General features: G+C 38.9%; 3 protein-coding genes across 3 annotated transcripts; all 3 read left to right on the top strand.

The window, feature by feature from the left end:
* Nucleotides 1-5,057: 5,057 nt before the first annotated feature.
* Nucleotides 5,058-7,362, top strand: LOC311093273 (keratin, type I cytoskeletal 50 kDa-like). Its single transcript, XM_084130544.1, has 7 exons — nucleotides 5,058-5,576; nucleotides 5,777-5,859; nucleotides 5,950-6,106; nucleotides 6,196-6,357; nucleotides 6,457-6,582; nucleotides 6,664-6,884; nucleotides 7,017-7,362. Exons 1-7 carry the CDS (start codon nucleotides 5,166-5,168, stop codon nucleotides 7,138-7,140), a joined length of 1,284 nt encoding a protein of 427 aa, XP_083986670.1. The 5' UTR covers nucleotides 5,058-5,165; the 3' UTR covers nucleotides 7,141-7,362.
* A 2,721-nt stretch (nucleotides 7,363-10,083) lies between these two features.
* On the top strand, nucleotides 10,084-12,265 carry LOC311093271 (keratin, type I cytoskeletal 50 kDa-like; the record flags this gene model as incomplete). The annotated part of the gene is made up of 7 exons (XM_084130542.1): nucleotides 10,084-10,620; nucleotides 10,824-10,906; nucleotides 10,984-11,140; nucleotides 11,230-11,391; nucleotides 11,483-11,608; nucleotides 11,690-11,910; nucleotides 12,082-12,265. The coding sequence occupies 7 exons, from the start codon at nucleotides 10,084-10,086 to the stop codon at nucleotides 12,221-12,223; spliced, it is 1,428 nt and encodes a 475-aa protein (XP_083986668.1). The 3' UTR covers nucleotides 12,224-12,265.
* A 2,436-nt stretch (nucleotides 12,266-14,701) lies between these two features.
* Nucleotides 14,702-16,888, top strand: LOC311093274 (keratin, type I cytoskeletal 50 kDa-like). Its single transcript, XM_084130545.1, has 7 exons — nucleotides 14,702-15,213; nucleotides 15,420-15,502; nucleotides 15,581-15,737; nucleotides 15,827-15,988; nucleotides 16,080-16,205; nucleotides 16,287-16,507; nucleotides 16,679-16,888. Exons 1-7 carry the CDS (start codon nucleotides 14,749-14,751, stop codon nucleotides 16,824-16,826), a joined length of 1,362 nt encoding a protein of 453 aa, XP_083986671.1. The 5' UTR covers nucleotides 14,702-14,748; the 3' UTR covers nucleotides 16,827-16,888.
* The last annotated feature ends 694 nt before the right edge of the window (nucleotides 16,889-17,582 follow it).

Below are 17,582 nucleotides of genomic sequence, written 5' to 3'. Positions count from 1 at the left end.
AATATTACACATGATATGCGATGGCTTCAAAAGGAGAAAAAATAGGTAATTGCAAATAATAAACAATTTTATACTTAAAGGGGCTGTATGTAAGAATTATCATGTATTAGTCGCTTTTTATTGACAATGTGTGAATAGCTTGTAACAAAACTTAAAAAACGAGGCCTTCCCTGACTTTCTAGGTTGTCTATGGAAGCCTGTAGACTGATTTTCAAGTGAAGGACTCGGGATGGCCTTGCCAGGAAAATCAAAAGATGTGATGTTTACGCGCTCCCCCGACAGCCTCTCTTCCGTTCAATGACACATGAAATGAATGCTTATACAATGTTCAGGATTATGCCGAAAGAGCTATTCTGTCGGCCTACTGTAATGTCAATGTGTCATGCAGAGAAGGGAATAATTCAAACTATAGTTTCACAGTCATAGATATATATATAGACTACAGTCTCAAATGTACTCCATAAACTATCATAAGTGTAATTTTAATTTCCTCATCTGTCGACATGATGTGGTAAATTGCGGAGCTGGAGCAAACATATCCACATCGCTATTTGGGGTATTAGGTGCAATAAAGAACAGAAGAGATGGCATAAACCTATATCTCACTTTTAATCTTCATTTTTTTTTTCTTATGCATTTTCTCTCATCTTTTACAGGCCCTCTAGGGACCTCTAGTGGTACAGTTTCACATTACATATGAGTTTAGTTAACATAAAGCAATGCAGCTTCTCAACACATATATGATCAGATGCTTTCTTAACTGCTGCTTTCTCACCGCTGTCATTTTTGTTGAGTTTATTTTGTTATTGAGAAGAAAGCATGCAGCACATTTACATATTCATTTAAACATCGCTCTCAGCAGCACTGACAGTGTCTCGATGTTCGTTAACAGTATATTGCTGCAAAGGTATTTTCAACTTCTTTTTCAACTTCTAAGCAAAGAACGAAAAAGAAGTCTGCAGGGTCATTGAATCAGGCTCAGTCTCTTGTACGTTATGTGTGCACCAGTGCGAGCACGAGCAATAAGCTGCTGGCTGCAGTTCACTTAACTTCTCCACTTGTCCCTAATAACAAGGGTTTCTGAATTCTAAATATAGCTCCTTTAAATTCTGTCCAGTAGAGGAGAGGTTAATTAGCCCCTGCTGGTAGATGCTGTAATTACACCACTATGTACTGTAGGTATGTTTCTCTATTGTAGGACATTTACTGTATTCTGGTGAAAGAAGTGCTTTTGCAAGTAACATTTAAAATGACCAAACAAACATAAAATGGCCCAAATATGTCTCCCTAAAATGTCGGCAGCATCCAGGTTGTACTTCAGGGGCTGAATGCACTGCCATTTCAGTGAATGAGATGCTAACGGACAGCTTTCTTCAAGTGTTTTAGACCTCCTTAGTTCAGTCCAACATTTTAAGCACACAGTGGAAATAATGACATGACAATTGGTTTCGTTTTCATTAACAAGTTCAGTAATGAGTGACTCCTGGCGGCAGAACGATTATATTGCAGGCTCGTTTTCTTAATGTACTTACTACAACACAAACTGTCCAATGGCAAACTAGTTCCTTGAACAGAATGCTGCACACTGTCATTTCCAGCAAACTAGCTGATCCTGCCAGTAACATAACACATGTCAGAGATACAGCAATACTTGTGAGAAACAATATTGTACAGACTTGCAAGCATTTGCTGCATTGTAGTGACTTATACTTGTCTTTCATCGGTTACCAACTTCACATCTAGTTCGCTTTTATAAATCTATGCAGCTGTATGGTGTTCTTCAGGTTTGACAGCTGTAACCTGATACCACCAGCATTTTATCCTTTAGTTAATGACACATGCAACTTTTTATAACCCTAACCCTCTTCTACTCTAAGCTGACATAAGAATTCCTATATTTTAGATTGTTAAAAACCACAGCACTAATAAATCTGAGTTAGAAGTTAAACATTTAATTCAGCTGCAGGAAAAAGCAACCATACTTTGTTTAAATTAAACTCTAATAAAACAGTTAATAGAAGTACTATAGTTGTTGTGTCTAACTAAATATCTAAAACACTGATCACATTGGATGTTTTCTTGCACAATCAAGTGAAATTTCTGCATAATTTAAATGCTGTTCCATTACCTGGCACTTTCAACCTGACAACCAACATGAACACTTCCTTGTCTGCTTCTGTCATTAAGTTGGTCATTTGAGTAATTTGCCCAGTGGGTTTATAGACTGAAGGGTGATATTTATTTTTTATTTCAGTCTTCTTATTGGATAAAAAAAAACAAAAACAACATCTAATCTAATCTAATCTAATCAATACATTTTGCAAGAACAGAGATAAAAGCTACAGAGGCACACTTCGTAATTAATCTAATGAACTTCACATGAAAAGGGTTTGTTTTTACTGTCATCGTACCTTATATTAAATAAATGAGTGGACAAACATGAGTGCTGATCATTTCAGAATCTCAGAAAGGGCTTCATGTACTTGTTGAACTTTGAAAACGTTTAATGTTGAGACATGACACATTCAGTGGATAAAACAGGTTTATCTAGTCTGAGGCGGGATCTGGATGAAGGGTTGAAATGTTGTAAAGATAAGGAAGGTTTCAGTGTTATGTGTGACAAATGCTGAGAGCTTTTCTAAGGTTTTAAGTTGAATTAAAATTTTTAATTTAAAAAAGTCCATTCATTTTAATATCTCTTGATTTCAGAATAAAAAAACAAAACAAATATCTACCTATGCTATAATGTATTTGAGTACTAACACCACTGGCTATTAAATGGTTAGTTCACCCAAAAATGAAAATTCTGTCATTAATTTCTCCCCTCATGTCGTTCCAAACCCGTAAGTCTTTCGTTCATCTTCGAAACACAAATTAAATCTCAGAGCTTTCTGTCTCTCCATAGACAGGGTCACCGTGATTTTTCCAAGTAATACATGTTCCTGGATCAACATATTTTGTTGATCCTGGAATAACATTCCTGTCTGAAAATGTCTTCGCAACTAACATTTTGATGCTTCAAAAAAGTTCATAAAGAGATCATAACTAATCCATATAAATTGAGCGGTTTAGTCCAAAATTTTCTGAAGAGACACAATAGCTTTATATGATGAACAGATTGAATTTAGGCTTTTGTTCACATACAAATATTCATCAACTCACACATCAATAGTGGTAAAAGGAAACTCAAGCATGTTCACTTGACGTATGAGAACCAATGAGGTTTGTTCTCGTGTTGCGCAGCACGTTTGAACTTCAGCAAGAACCAATGAGGTTCATTCTCGTGTTACGCAGCACGTTTGAGCTTCTGCAAGAACCAATGAGGTTCATCCTCGTGTTATGCAGCATGTTTGAGCTTCCGCAAGAACCAATGAGGTTCATTCTTGTGTTACGCAGCACGTTTGAGCTTCTGCAAGAACCAATGAGGTTCATCCTCGTGTTATGCAGCACGTTTGAGCTTCCGCAAGAACCAATGAGGTTCATTCTCGTGTTACACAGCACGTTTGAGCTTCAGCAAGAACCAATGAGGCTCATTCTCGTGTTACGCAGCACGTTTGAACTTCAACAAGAACCAATGAGGTTCATCCTCATGTTACACAGCACGTTTGAACTTCAGCAAGAACCAATGAGGTTCATCCTCATGTTACGCAGCACGTTTGAGCTTCAGCAAGAACCTAAATCTAATCTAATTTAATCAATGCATTTTGCAAGAACAGAGATAAAAGCTACAGAGGCCCTCTGCAATGATTCCAATGAACTTAACATGAAAAGGGTTTGTTGTACTGTCATCGTACCTTATACTACCTAAATGAGTGGACAAATATGAGTGCTGATCATTTCAGAATCTCAGAAAGGGCTTCATGTACTTGTTGAACTTTGAAAACCTGCCGTTTTAATGTTGAGACATGACACATTCAGTGGATAAAACAGGTTTATCTAGTCTGAGGTGGGATTTGGATAAAGGTTTGAAATGTTGTAGAAATAAGGAAGGTTTCAGTGTTATGTGTGACAAATGCTGAGAACTTTTCTACGGTTTTAAATAAAAAAATTTAATTAAAAAAGGTGCAACTAATAAATCTAACAATCCATTCATTTTAGTAATATCTCTTGATTTCAGAATTGTAAAAAACAAATGTCATATAATGTATTTGAGTACTAACACCACTGCCTATTAAATGGTTAGTTCACCCAAAAATGAAAATTCTGTCATTAATTTCTCCCCTCATGTCGTTCCAAACCCGTAAGTCTTTCGTTCATCTTCGAAACACAAATGAAATCTCAGAGCTTTCTGTCTCTCCATAGACAGGGTCACCGTGATTTTTCCAAGTAATACATGTTCCTGGATCAACATACCTTTCTGAAAATGTCTTCGCAACTAACATTTTGATGCTTCAAAAAAGTTCATAAAGAGATCGTAACTAATCCTTATGGATTGAGCAGTTTAGTCCAAAATTTTCTGAAGAGACGATCGCTTTATATGATGAACAGATTGAAAATTTGGACTGAACCGCTCAATTCATATGGATTAGATTTACGATCTCTTTATGAACTTTTTGAAGCGTCAAAGTGGTAGTTGCATGGCTGTCTATGGAGGGACAGAAATGGCTCAAATTTCATCAAAAAGATCTTCATTTGTGTTCCGAAGATAAACGAAAGTATTACGCAATTGGAATGACATGAGGGTGAGTAATTAATGACAGAATTACAATTTTGGATAAACTATCCTTTTAAGCAACAAGTTAAAATATATTTTGCAGAGACGAAAAGAAACAGAACATGCAAGCACACAAGTCTGAAGATTGACAAGTTCAGTTCAGTTCTTTTATTTATAAAGCAAATTTAAAACAGCCACAGTACTGACCAAAGTGCTGTACAAGCTCAAATAACCAAGGACAAGGAGTGACAGCTGAAACTTTCATAACCTCCAAAATAATTGTTTTCTAAGGAAATCTGAAACTAAATGATAACATACCATTCAAACCTGTTATCAGCCACACCTGCTGCCTTGGGGAACTGGGAAATGGTTTCACTATCTACCACCTAAGGCAAGTCCCTCCCTTCCCATTTTTTTTGCCACATAAAAGGAACAAGGGTCGTCTTCTCCGCACTCATTAGCTTGTTCTTTCTCCAGTCAGAGCAGACAACGACAGCAAGTCTCCTTCAAAATGATGTCGTCTTCTTCATCCACCCGCAGCTACACGTCCTCAGAAAGATATTCTCGCTTATCTGTCTCTGGTGGCGGAGCTGGTCGTGTCTCATCAATGCGTGCCGGTAGTGTGTATGGGGGAGCAGGAGGAACCGGTGTCCGTATCTCCAGTGCCTCTGCTTCTCGTTCCTTCTCTGCTGGAGGTGCTGGTTTCAACCTGGCTGATGCCGTTGATGTGTCTGCAAATGAGAAAGCCACCATGCAAAACCTCAATGACCGTCTGGCCACCTACCTGGAGAAGGTGCGCACCCTTGAGAAGGCCAATGCTGATCTTGAGCTGAAGATCCGCCAGTTCCTGGATAGCAAGGCCACTCCCGCTGCTCATGACTACAGTGCCTATTACGCTACCATCAGTGACCTTCAGGCCAAGGTACGTGACATAACTATAGAACATATTACTCAAGAAAATCATTAAACCTTAGACAAAAATTATCCAATTGCCAATATTCCACCATTCTTTGTCTGCAAAGAATATATTCAAAGCATGTGATTGCATTGCATTTCTTCACTACTTACGTAGAAGTGATTCAAATTTGACTTTTTATGCATCTTCGTTCTGTGCCCCTGAAGATTCAGCATGCTACTGGTGTAAACGGAGGCATCTACCTCAGCACTGACAATGCCAAGCTGGCTGCAGATGACTTCAGAGTCAAGTAAGTCCATTACTTAAAGACTTAAAAAATAAAAAGCACTTCCAACATCTATAGCAAACCCAAAACATTTATATTGATATAATTGTGCAGATATGAGAATGAGCTGAGCATGAGGCAGTCTGTAGAGGCAGATATTGCTGGGCTGAGAAGGGTGCTGGATGATCTGACAATGGCCAGATCTGATCTGGAGATGCAGATTGAGGGGCTGAGAGAAGAGCTGATCTACCTCAAGAAGAACCATGAGGAGGTAAGTTGGTGATTGGTTCACACTCTTTGATAAATAATTGATTCCTCTAAATGAAGCAAATGCTCAGTGGTTTGATATCACATCTTTAGGAACTCTTGGCAGCACGTGCCCAGGTGACTGGACAGGTCAATGTAGAGGTTGACGCAGCACCACAGGAAGACCTGACAAAGGTCATGGCTGAAATCCGTGAGCACTACGAGGGCGTTGTTACCAAGAACCGCAAAGAACTTGAGGCTTGGTTCCGGGCTAAGGTAAAATTAGATTTAATCTGTAAAATTTGCAAAGAAGGATTGTAATTAAAACCAACAAAAGATGTATCTGACTGCTTTCCTTTGGACTGCCTCTTATAGAGTGAAGTGATCAACAAAGAAGTTGTTGAAAGCACAGAAATTCTCCAAACGTCCAGATCTGAATTCACTGAGCTTAAACGCACACTCCAGAGTCTTCAAATAGAGCTACAATCACAATTCAGTATGGTAAGCAACCACAGACAAACAGCGGAATCTTGTAAAGTGTTTTGTTATTATCACAATACAATAATGACTTTCTCCCAACAGAAATCGTCATTGGAAGGCACTTTGGCAGAAACACAGGCCCGCTATTCTGCCATGTTGTCCGGCTACCAGTTCCAGGTGACCAGCATGGAACAGCAGCTGATGTCACTTCGTGCCGATCTGGAGCACCAAGGTCAAGAGTATAAGATTCTTCTGGATATCAAAGCCAGACTGGAAATGGAGATCGCAGAGTACAGAAGACTGCTGGATGGAGAGACTGTTAGGTGAGACAGAACTTCAACACAAAATATCTTTTAAAATATCATTTAGACTAAACATCAATGTTCTAATTTTAATAAGTATAACAACTTTAATGAGTAATAAGTAATTATTTATTTAATATTCTTCTCCTCAAGCACAAGCAAAACCTCAACTACACGCAAAGTGGTAACCATTGTGGAAGAGGTGGTGGATGGCAAAGTGATCAGCACATCTTCCCAGGCTTCCAGCCAGATCGTGTCTCAACAAAAGAGCTCTTGAGCAAAAGCTATTAACATCAGAGTGATAAAAAGCAAATAAACTGGTCTAACTGTGCATAATTGTTAGTCTTTTTCTTCTGTCATTTGCACCTTGCATGAAATCAACTCTTAAATTGAACAAATATGGAAAGTTGTCAATTAAAAACAATAATTATTTAGCATAAAAAAAAAATATAAAAAAACGGTGACAACTAAAGACTGCTCAGGAATTGTTTTAATTGTTTTAAAATGGATCTACACCTTTCATAATCAAATCCCATTGTCAAATATAATAAGGTCAAAGTATTTAAGTTAAAATCAACAATTACCAGCCATAGCAAAAACTGATAGTATATAAAAAATATTAGAATTAGACAAAATAAGGAGGCTGCTTACTCAGAGACTCAAACACACTGCATGCATTTCATATCATTTTTCAAAATTAATAAATGTTTTTAGTAGTTCTACCACTGATTTATTGGGTTACTATTCATTAAGATGTTTTATTAAGTATTTTAAAGAAGCCACATCAATACATTATTCTACCCAGTTCAGACTTAGTATCCATTCTAATGAACATCACTTTTCTTTTCTCTAATGTTTATCTTATAATGACATGATTCATGAATAATAGTTAATAGGTGAAAGGGACAGGTGAAATTAGTAAGCTAAATATATGCATGATTGAATTTACTAATGATTACCTTACTCTTGACATGCGGCATTGCAATACTGCAAATATCAATACTCCGGTGGGACACTCCTATGCTTCTGTATAAAGTCAAATTTTGAATCGAGTTCATTAAACAGTCAGTAAAATAAGAACAAATAAATTACAAGCAGTAGCACAAATAAATACAATGGAATAAAGATACAAATAAAAGTTTTTAACTGGTCTAATAGTAGGCTCAGTATTCAGAAATACTACAGAAATGTAATAAAGTAACACTGTCTATTTGTCTTAACTGCAAATTTTAATCCTTAAAATAAAAGTTACAATTCAGTCAAAAGCGGCAAGTGAATTTCTCTTTGTCTTGTGTTGTTTAATTAACATTAATGACACAGACAGCAGCTGGTTTATTAGGCTGCTGTTACTTTAATATCGAGTGCATGGATCCAGTATACGCATGCTATAATGAATAAATGTTTTCGTGAATTTTCCGCTTTATAAGCACAAAACCTGCTGGAATGAGTAAAACTATGCGCAATACCTGCATTCCCATGCTGAAATTTAGGCACTGATTAAATATATATTCTGGATATTTGTGAAACTTATTTCCATGACTTTTCCAAAACTTTCTCTTATTTATTTTTCCAATACTGTTCCAGACCTGGAAATTGTTATTTTAAAATTCCATGACTTTTCAATGTTTTTCATGACCGTACGAACCCTTAAGTATATATCAAGTAATGAATTTGATGAAAAAAGTCTCACAGGGCGTAAGGCTGCATCTAAGCAATGCTTTTGAGTGTTAAAAAAATAAACTTGTATATGTCTTTGTTACCATGCTCTGAGCGTCTAATCTAAATCATGCTTCTGCTTTAGATTCCATGAGGCATGCAGAGTTCAATTATTACAATTGTTCTGCTGTTGTTTACTGTATTGTCCATCGTCTATTTTGAAATTGATCAAAAACTAATTTTCCTTGTTAAGTCCTACTACAAAATTTCTCTGATCTTCACCATATTAAATCAGGTAATCAACAAACCATTCCTGACCAAAGTCAGGATGGATTCAAATTATGCGTTTTCAAAACGGTTTGCTAAAAGCACCAAAATATCTCAGAAATCAGGGCCGTCCTAAGCATGGTCCATTCCACTCAGTCCATTCACTGCAGGGCCCCCTCAAGCGCAGGGCACGGTGCGGTCGCACCGGTTGCACCGCCTTAAGAACGGCCCTGTCAGCAATACCACTGAATTGACATAAGCTGGTAAAGGCTGCAGAGTCAAACCCCAAAGGGTCATCCCCTGTGGCCTTGAGCAAAGGAGCAAACCCCAGGTAAACATACCTGATTCAACAATGTGCCTCCAGAGATGAGGTTGGGAAACACTGCTCTAGGTGACTATCCCTGCAGCAATTGCAGTGCAATAAAGTCCCTTTTGTTGCATGACTACATACTGAATGACGGGAGGGACCCCGCATGGTTTCTGGACATTGCCTCCTGTTGGTCAAAAGGTGTAAAGTAGGGTTAACTCTGTACAGTGTCACTCAGAACTCAAAATCTAATAATCACCACTTCAGAATAAGTTCTACTATAATAGGAATTTATATAATAATTTTTTTTTTTTTAGAATGAAACTAGGCCTACTGTATTAGAAACGAGCTGTGTTTAGCTTTATGGCATTACATTCACTCCACATTCCAAACATTTAAAAGTTGCCCTACACAACTTTGTTACATACAACATTAAAATTCAATTTCAATTTAAAAAAACAAAAGAAATTAGTTAATGTAACAAAACACACACACACACACAAAAAAAAGTTTCAGTCAATCAATGATTTCATGCTTGAGTCAAAAAAGGAATTTTTGAGGGATTTAAGTGAAACTGTAATATGTGACCCTGGACCACAAAACCAGTCACATGGGACAGTGAGATTTATACATCATCTGAAAGCCGAATAAATAAGCTTTCCATTGATGTATGGTTTGTTAGGATAGGATAATATTTGGCCAAGATACAACTATTTGAAAAATCTGGAATCTGAGGGTGCAAAAAAATCGCAAAATTGAGAAAATCACCTTTAAAATTGTCCATTTATGTTCGCGAATGTGCTGCCTGTCTTCAGCCACGCCTGCTACCTCGGGGAATGGGCAAATAGTTTCACGCTCCCCCACCTTAGGCAATCCATCCATCTTGTCCCTCCCTCATCTGTCCGCATAAAGGGAGCAAGGGTCGTCCTCTCCTCACTCATCCGCTCGCTCATTCTCCAGAGTAGAGAACAACAGCAAGCCTCCTTCAAAATGATGTCTTCTTCTTCATCCACCCGCAGCTACATGTCCTCAGGAGGATCTTCTCACTTCTCTGGCTTTGGTGGCGGAGCTGGTCGTGTCTCAGCAATGCGTGCCGGTAGTGTGTATGGGGGAGCAGGAGGAACCGGTGTCCGTATCTCCAGTGCCTCTGCTTCTCGTTCCTTCTCTGCTGGAGGTGCTGGCTTTGGAGGTGGTGCTGGTTTTGGAGGTGGTGCTGGCTTTGGAGGAGGTGCTGGTTTTGGAGGTGGTGCTGGCTTTGGAGGTGGTGCTGGTTTTGGAGGTGGTGCTGGCTTTGGAGGTGGTGCTGGTTTCAACTTGGCTGATGCTGTTGATGTGTCTGCAAATGAGAAAGCCACCATGCAAAACCTCAATGACCGTCTGGCCACCTACCTGGAGAAGGTGCGCACCCTTGAGAAGGCTAATGGTGATCTTGAGCTGAAGATCCGCCAGTTCCTGGAGAGCAAGACGTCCCCCTCTTCTCGGGACTACAGTGCCTATTATGCTACTATCAGTGACCTTCAGGCCAAGGTAAGTGACATAAATACAGAACAACTAATTCAAGTCAATCATTAACCTACCTTTAGATAAAAACGATCCAATTTCTATATCCCATGTTTCCTCATTTGCAAAGCATATATTCAAAATGCATGGGAAAAAATACCATATTTCTCAAGTAGGTAACTTCAAGAGATATCTAAATTTGACTTTATTTATTCATTTTCCACTTGAAGATTCAGCATGCTACTGGTCTAAACGGAGGCATCTACTTGAGCATTGACAATGCCAAGCTGGCTGCAGATGACTTCAGAGTAAAGTAAGTGAATAAATAAAAAGCACTTCCAACATCTATAAAACATCAAAAGCATTTATATTAGTTACTTTTTTGTGCAGATATGAGAATGAGCTGAGCATGAGGCAGTCTGTAGAGGCAGATATTGCTGGGCTGAGAAGGGTGCTGGATGATCTGACAATGGCCAGATCTGATCTGGAAATGCAGATTGAGGGACTGAGAGAAGAGCTGATCTTCCTCAAGAAGAACCATGAGGAGGTAAGTTGGTGATTGGTTCACACTCTTTGATAAATAAGTGATTCCTCTAAATGAAGCAAATACTCAGTGGTTTCTTCTTACATCTTTAGGAACTCTTGGCAGCACGTGCCCAGATGAGCGGACAGGTCAATGTAGAGGTTGACGCAGCACCACAGGAAGACCTGACAAAGATCATGGCTGAAATCCGTGAGCATTATGAGGCTGTTGCTAACAAGAATCGCAAGGATCTTGAGGCTTGGTTCCAGACCAAGGTAAAAATCTGATGTTTTTAAAGAAAGGGCAGCATTATATTCAAAACCAACAGACTTACCTGACTGATTTGCTATGGATTGTCTTTCATAGAGCGAAGCCCTTAACAAGGAAGTTGCTGTTAGCACAGAAACCATTTCAACATCCCGATCTGAAATCACAGAGGTTAAACGCACACTCCAGAGTCTTGAAATCGAGTTGCAGTCTCAACTCAGTATGGTAAGCAAGGAGAAATGAATCCTTTAAAGTTCCGTCATCACATTGTGCAGAACACTGAATGATTGATTTCCCCCCCAACAGAAATCATCATTGGAAGGCACTTTGGCAGAAACGCAGGCCCGCTACGGCTCCATGTTGTCCGGCTACCAGTTCCAGGTGACCAGCATGGAAGAGCAACTGGTGCAACTTCGTGCTGATCTGGAGCGCCAAGGTCAAGAGTATAGGATTCTTCTGGACATCAAGACCAGACTGGAGATGGAGATTGCAGAGTACAGAAGACTGCTGGATGGAGAGTCTGTTAGGTGAGACATCTACAACACAAAATCTCTAAAGAACTGTGTTTAGAATAAACAGAAGTGTCAACATTTTTCAGGGAGCAGTGGTGACTTATTTCAACAAACAAAATTGAAGTGGGATGGAAATATCTGCCTAGCATTTCAGTAATGTAATTTTATGTGTTTCTACCTCTGCAGCCTCTCAAGCACAAGCTCAAGCTCAAGCACAAGCACAACTACACGCAAAGTGGTAACCATTATGGAAGAGGTGGTGGACGGCAAAGTGGTCAGCTCATCTTCCCAGGCTACCAGCCAGACCACGTCTCAAAAGAGCTCTTGAGCAGCAACAATCTACCACAGAGTGATTTTAAAAATTACCAATAAAGTGGTCTAACTGAGAATTTCTTGTGTTTGTCTGATTTTCTTTAGTTTTACTTTGATGCCATATTGAGTCAATGTGAAAATGTAAGCAAAATGCATTTAAATAAAAAAACAAAACCAGATCAGCTATAGCCTAGGTGTGATATAAAACATTAGAATTAGAAAAAAAAAAAAAAAAATTAACTCAAAGACCTGATTACATGGCTGTTCTCAATTACCAATACAAATATTTAAACATCAATAATCTGCCGATGCATTAAATTGCATACATTAAATCAGGCTAAAGTTCCCTTTGCTGCAAAGGACATGGACATTATCTTTTAATAAATATATCCATTTACAAATATAAGCAAACTGTTTCACATATATGACCAGTCCTAAAATAACTAAATAAATCTCTCTCTGGCACGCCCTCAACAATTTGAATTCAAAAAAGTCCACACATGTCTGATCATGTGCAGAGCTCTCATCTGAAACAAGTTTAGAAAGTGAATGCAAGTGTCTATCTTACTTACTTGAGAAGATTATCAATCAACCAGTTTTGACCAGTCTTATGCTATTGGGTCATTCACAATTATGCCATGGGGTAAAGGGTGAGGTTATAACACAAAGTTGACAGATGGATCCAAATATGTTATCTCGTTTATGGCATCAAGAGAGCTAGGATCACCACTCTAAATAAATAAGCCCCTGTCAGCCTCTTTCAAAGTTTCTCTGATCCTCACCATATTAAATCAGGTAATCAACAGACCATTCCTGTCCAAAGTCAGGATGGATTCAAATTAAGCATTTTCAAAATGGTTGGCTAATAAAAGCACCAAAAGTATTTCAGAAATCAGGGCCGTCCTAAGCATGGTCCATTCCACTCGGTCCGTTCACTGCAGGGCCCCCTCAAGCGCAGGGCACGGTGCGGTCGCACCGGTTGCACCGCCTTAAGAACGGCCCTGTCAGCAATACCACTGAATTGACATAAGCTGGTAAAGGTTGCAGAGTCAAACCCCAAAGGATCATCCCCTGTGGCCTTGAGCAAAGGAGCAAACCCCAGGTAAACATACCTGATTCAACAATGTGCCTCCAGAGATGAGGTTGGGAAACACTGCTCTAGGTGACTATCCCTGCAGCAATTGCAGTGCAATAAAGTCCCTTTTGTTGCATGACTACATACTGAATGACGGGAGGGACCCCGCATGGTTTCTGGACATTGCCTCCTGTTGGTCAAAAGGTGTAAAGTGGGGTTAACTCTGTACAGTGTCACTCAGAACTCAAAATCTAATAATCAACACTTCAGAATTAGTTCTATATTAGGAATTTATATAATTATTATAATTATTTTTTTTTGGGAATAAAACTAGGCCTACTGTATATTAGAAACGAGCTGTGTTTAGCTTTATGGCATTACATTCACTCCACATTCCAAACATTTAAAAGTTGCTCTACACAACTTTGTTACATACAACATTAAAACTTTCAATTTGCCATTTGAAATGAAAACATTCCAACCCCTCACAAATCTGGTTAATATCAAGTCACCCAAAAACCACTTCAGACAAGCTAAACCTGCTTTTAATCATTTGGTTTTTAATCTAGCTCATTTTGATGCAATAGTAAGGACATTAAACAAATTTGTTGTTTAAATGTAGATCTAAATGTATATTTAAATGTAATGTATATCTGTAAAAAAAAAAAAAATGTTTTGAATCTACCTTTTGTGAAATTATATATATATCTAATTTCACCTTGGAACATGTGTACATGTGTCAAATGACACCAAACAATTACTGCAGTGGAAAACAAATAAATAAACCGCTGGAATAAATAAAACAAAGCAAACTTTTACCCCACAATCATTTTCAATTTGGCCTATTATAAATCACTGGAATAAATAAATGATAGATACCTATGCACATCTAAGAATAATATAACAAAGAATCAAGAAATAAAATGCCTGTTTCCCACACAACAAAAAATATCTTTGAGTAAACATTTTAATTAATTTTTGTTTAACAACAGGCCAACTACATATAATGTGGGGTCTTATGATCATTTGGCTATTGTTTCTTGAATATATCGAAATACATTTTCCTATTTTACTTATCGGACTGATAGGGCCAATATACTGTGCAAACATCAAAAGTTTCATTAAAGTAGAAAGAAATTAGTTCATTTAACAAAACACAACAAAAGAGGAAACCCCCCATTTCAGTACATCCATGATTTCATGCTTGAGTCAAACTTTAAGGAATTTAAGTGACACTGTTATATATTATCATACCATGCAAACCTGTCTTCAGCCACGCCTGCTGCCTCGAGGAATGGGCAAATAGTTTCACGCTCCCCCACCTTAGGCAAATCCATCCATCTAGTCCCTCCCCCATTTGTCCACATAAAGGGAGCAAGGGTCGTCTTCTCCTCACTCATCCACTCGCTCATTCTCCAGCCTCGCTCATTCTCCAGAGTAGAGAACAACAGCAAGCCTCCTTCAAAATGATGTCTTCTTCTTCATCCACCCGCAGCTACACGTCCTCAGGAGGATCTTCTCACTTCTCTGGCTTTGGTGGCGGAGCTGGTCGTGTCTCAGCAATGCGTGCCGGTAGTGTGTATGGGGGAGCAGGAGGAACCGGTGTCCGTATCTCCAGTGCCTCTGCTTCTCGTTCCTTCTCTGCTGGAGGTGCTGGCTTTGGAGGTGGTGCTGGTTTTGGAGGTGGTGCTGGTTTTGGAGGTGGTGCTGGTTTCAACCTGGCTGATGCTGTTGATGTGTCTGCAAATGAGAAAGCCACCATGCAAAACCTCAATGACCGTCTGGCCACCTACCTGGAGAAGGTGCGCACCCTTGAGAAGGCTAATGCTGAGTTTGAGCTGAAGATCCGCCAGTTCCTGGAGAGCAAGACGTCCCCCACTTCTCGGGACTACAGTGCCTACTTCGCTACTATCAGTGACCTTCAGGCCAAGGTACGTGACATAACTACAGAACATCTAATTCAAGTCAATCATTAACCTACCCAGATAAAAAACTATCCAATTTCTATATCCCATGTTTCCTCATTTGCAAAGCATATATTCAAAATGCATGGGGAAAAATACCATATTTCTCAAGTAGGTAACTTCAAGAGATATCTAAATTTGACTTTATTTATTTATTTATTTTCCACTTGAAGATTCAGCATGCTACTGGTCTAAACGGAGGCATCTACTTGAGCATTGACAATGCCAAGCTGGCTGCAGATGACTTCAGAGTAAAGTAAGTGAATAAACCATCAGCACTTCCAACATCTATAAATGGTCAAAAGCATTTATATCAGTTAGTTTTTTCGTGCAGATATGAGAATGAGCTGAGCATGAGGCAGTCTGTAGAGGCAGATATTGCTGGGCTGAGAAGGGTGCTGGATGAGCTGACAATGGCCAGATCTGATCTGGAAATGCAGATTGAGGGGCTGAGAGAAGAGCTGATCTTCCTCAAGAAGAACCATGAGGAGGTAAGTTGGTGATTGGTTCACACTCTTTGATAAATAAGTGATTCCTTTAAATGAAGCAAATGCTCAGTGGTTTCTTCTTACATTTTTAGGAACTCTTGGCAGCACGTGCCCAGATGAGCGGACAGGTCAATGTAGAGGTTGATGCAGCACCACAGGAAGACCTGACAAAGATCATGGCTGAAATCCGTGAGCATTATGAGGCTGTTGCTAACAAGAATCGCAAGGATCTTGAGGCTTGGTTCCAGACCAAGGTAAAAATCTGATGTTTTTAAAGAAAGGGCAGCATTATATTCAAAACCAACAGACTTACCTGACTGATTTGCTATGGATTGTCTTTCATAGAGCGAAGCCCTTAACAAGGAAGTTGGTGTTAGCACAGAAACCCTTTCAACATCCCGATCTGAAATCACAGAGGTTAAACGCACACTCCAGAGTCTTGAAATCGAGTTGCAGTCTCAACTCAGTATGGTAAGAAAGGAGAAATGAATCCTTTAAAGTTCCGTCATCACATTGTGCAGAACACTGAATGATTAATTTTCCCCCAAACAGAAATCATCATTGGAAGGCACTTTGGCAGAAACGCAGGCCCGCTACGGCTCCATGTTGTCCAGCTACCAGTTCCAGGTGACCAGCATGGAAGAGCAACTGGTGCAACTTCGTGCCGATCTGGAGCGCCAAGGTCAAGAGTATAGGATTCTTCTGGACATCAAGACCAGACTGGAGATGGAGATTGCAGAGTACAGAAGACTGCTGGATGGAGAGTCTGTTAGGTGAGACATCTACAACACAAAATCTCTAAAGAACTGCGTTTAGAATAAACAGTAGTATCAACATTTTTCAGGGAGCAGTGGTGACTTATTTCAACAAACAAAATTGAAGTGGGATGGAAATATCTGCCTAGCATTTCAGTAATGTAATTTTATGTGTTTCTACCTCTGCAGCCTCTCAAGCACAAGCTCAAGCAAAACCTCAAGCTCAAGCACAACTACACACAAAGTGGTAACCATTGTGGAAGAGGTGGTGGACGGCAAAGTGGTCAGCTCATCTTCCCAGGCTACCAGCCAGACCACGTCTCAAAAGAGCTCTTAAGCAGCAACAATCTACCACAGAGTGATTTAAAAAAAATACCAATAAAGTGGTCTAACTGAGAATTTCTTGTGTTTAACTGATTTTCTTTAGTTTTATTTTGATGCCATATTAAGTCAATGTGAAAATGTAGGCAAAATGTATTTAAATAAAAAAACAAAAACAGATCAGCTAGTATTAGCCTAGGTGTGGTATAAAACATTAGAAAAAAAAAAAAAAAAAAAACTAATTCAAAGAACTGATTACATGGCTGTTCTCAATTACCAATACAAATATTTAAACATCAATAATCTGCCGATGCATTAAATTGCATACATTAAATCAGGCTAAAGTTCCCTTTGCTGCAAAGGACAAGGACATTATCTTTTAATAAATATATCCATTTACAAATATAAGCAAAATGTTTCACATATATGACCAGTCCTAAAATAACTAAATAAATCTCTCTCTGGCACGCCCTCAACAATTTGAATTCAAAAAAGTCCACACATGTCTGATCATGTGCAGAGCTCTCATCTGAAACAAGTTTAGAAAGTGAATGCAAGTGTCTATCTTACTTACTTGAGAAGATTATCAATCAACCAGTTTTGACCAGTCTTATGCTATTGGGTCATTCACAATTTATTATGCCATGGGGTAAAGGGTGAGGTTATAACACAAAGTTGACAGATGGATCCAAATATGTTATCTCGTTTATGGCATCAAGAGAGCTAGGACCACCACTCTAAATAAATAAGCCCCTGTCAGCCCCTTTCAAAG

This window comes from Abramis brama (genome assembly GCF_963993115.1).
Source record: "Abramis brama genome assembly, chromosome: 12".
NCBI lineage: Eukaryota > Metazoa > Chordata > Actinopteri > Cypriniformes > Leuciscidae > Abramis > Abramis brama.
Note: the sequence above shows the minus strand (reverse complement) of the source record. Positions and strands in the feature narration are given on the sequence as shown.

What these genes read in the sequence shown, in the direction of transcription:
- LOC311093273 (XM_084130544.1), top strand. Translation starts at nt 5,166, where the DNA reads ATGATGTCGTCTTCTTCATCCACCCGCAGCTACACGTCCTCAGAAAGA. An exon ending in TCAGTGACCTTCAGGCCAAG is followed by an intron (nt 5,577 to 5,776) that starts GTACGTGACATA and finishes GTGCCCCTGAAG; the next exon opens with ATTCAGCATGCTACTGGTGT. An exon ending in GCAGATGACTTCAGAGTCAA is followed by an intron (nt 5,860 to 5,949) that starts GTAAGTCCATTA and finishes ATAATTGTGCAG; the next exon opens with ATATGAGAATGAGCTGAGCA.
- LOC311093274 (XM_084130545.1), top strand. Translation starts at nt 14,749, where the DNA reads ATGATGTCTTCTTCTTCATCCACCCGCAGCTACACGTCCTCAGGAGGA. An exon ending in TCAGTGACCTTCAGGCCAAG is followed by an intron (nt 15,214 to 15,419) that starts GTACGTGACATA and finishes TTCCACTTGAAG; the next exon opens with ATTCAGCATGCTACTGGTCT. An exon ending in CTGGATGGAGAGTCTGTTAG is followed by an intron (nt 16,508 to 16,678) that starts GTGAGACATCTA and finishes CTACCTCTGCAG; the next exon opens with CCTCTCAAGCACAAGCTCAA.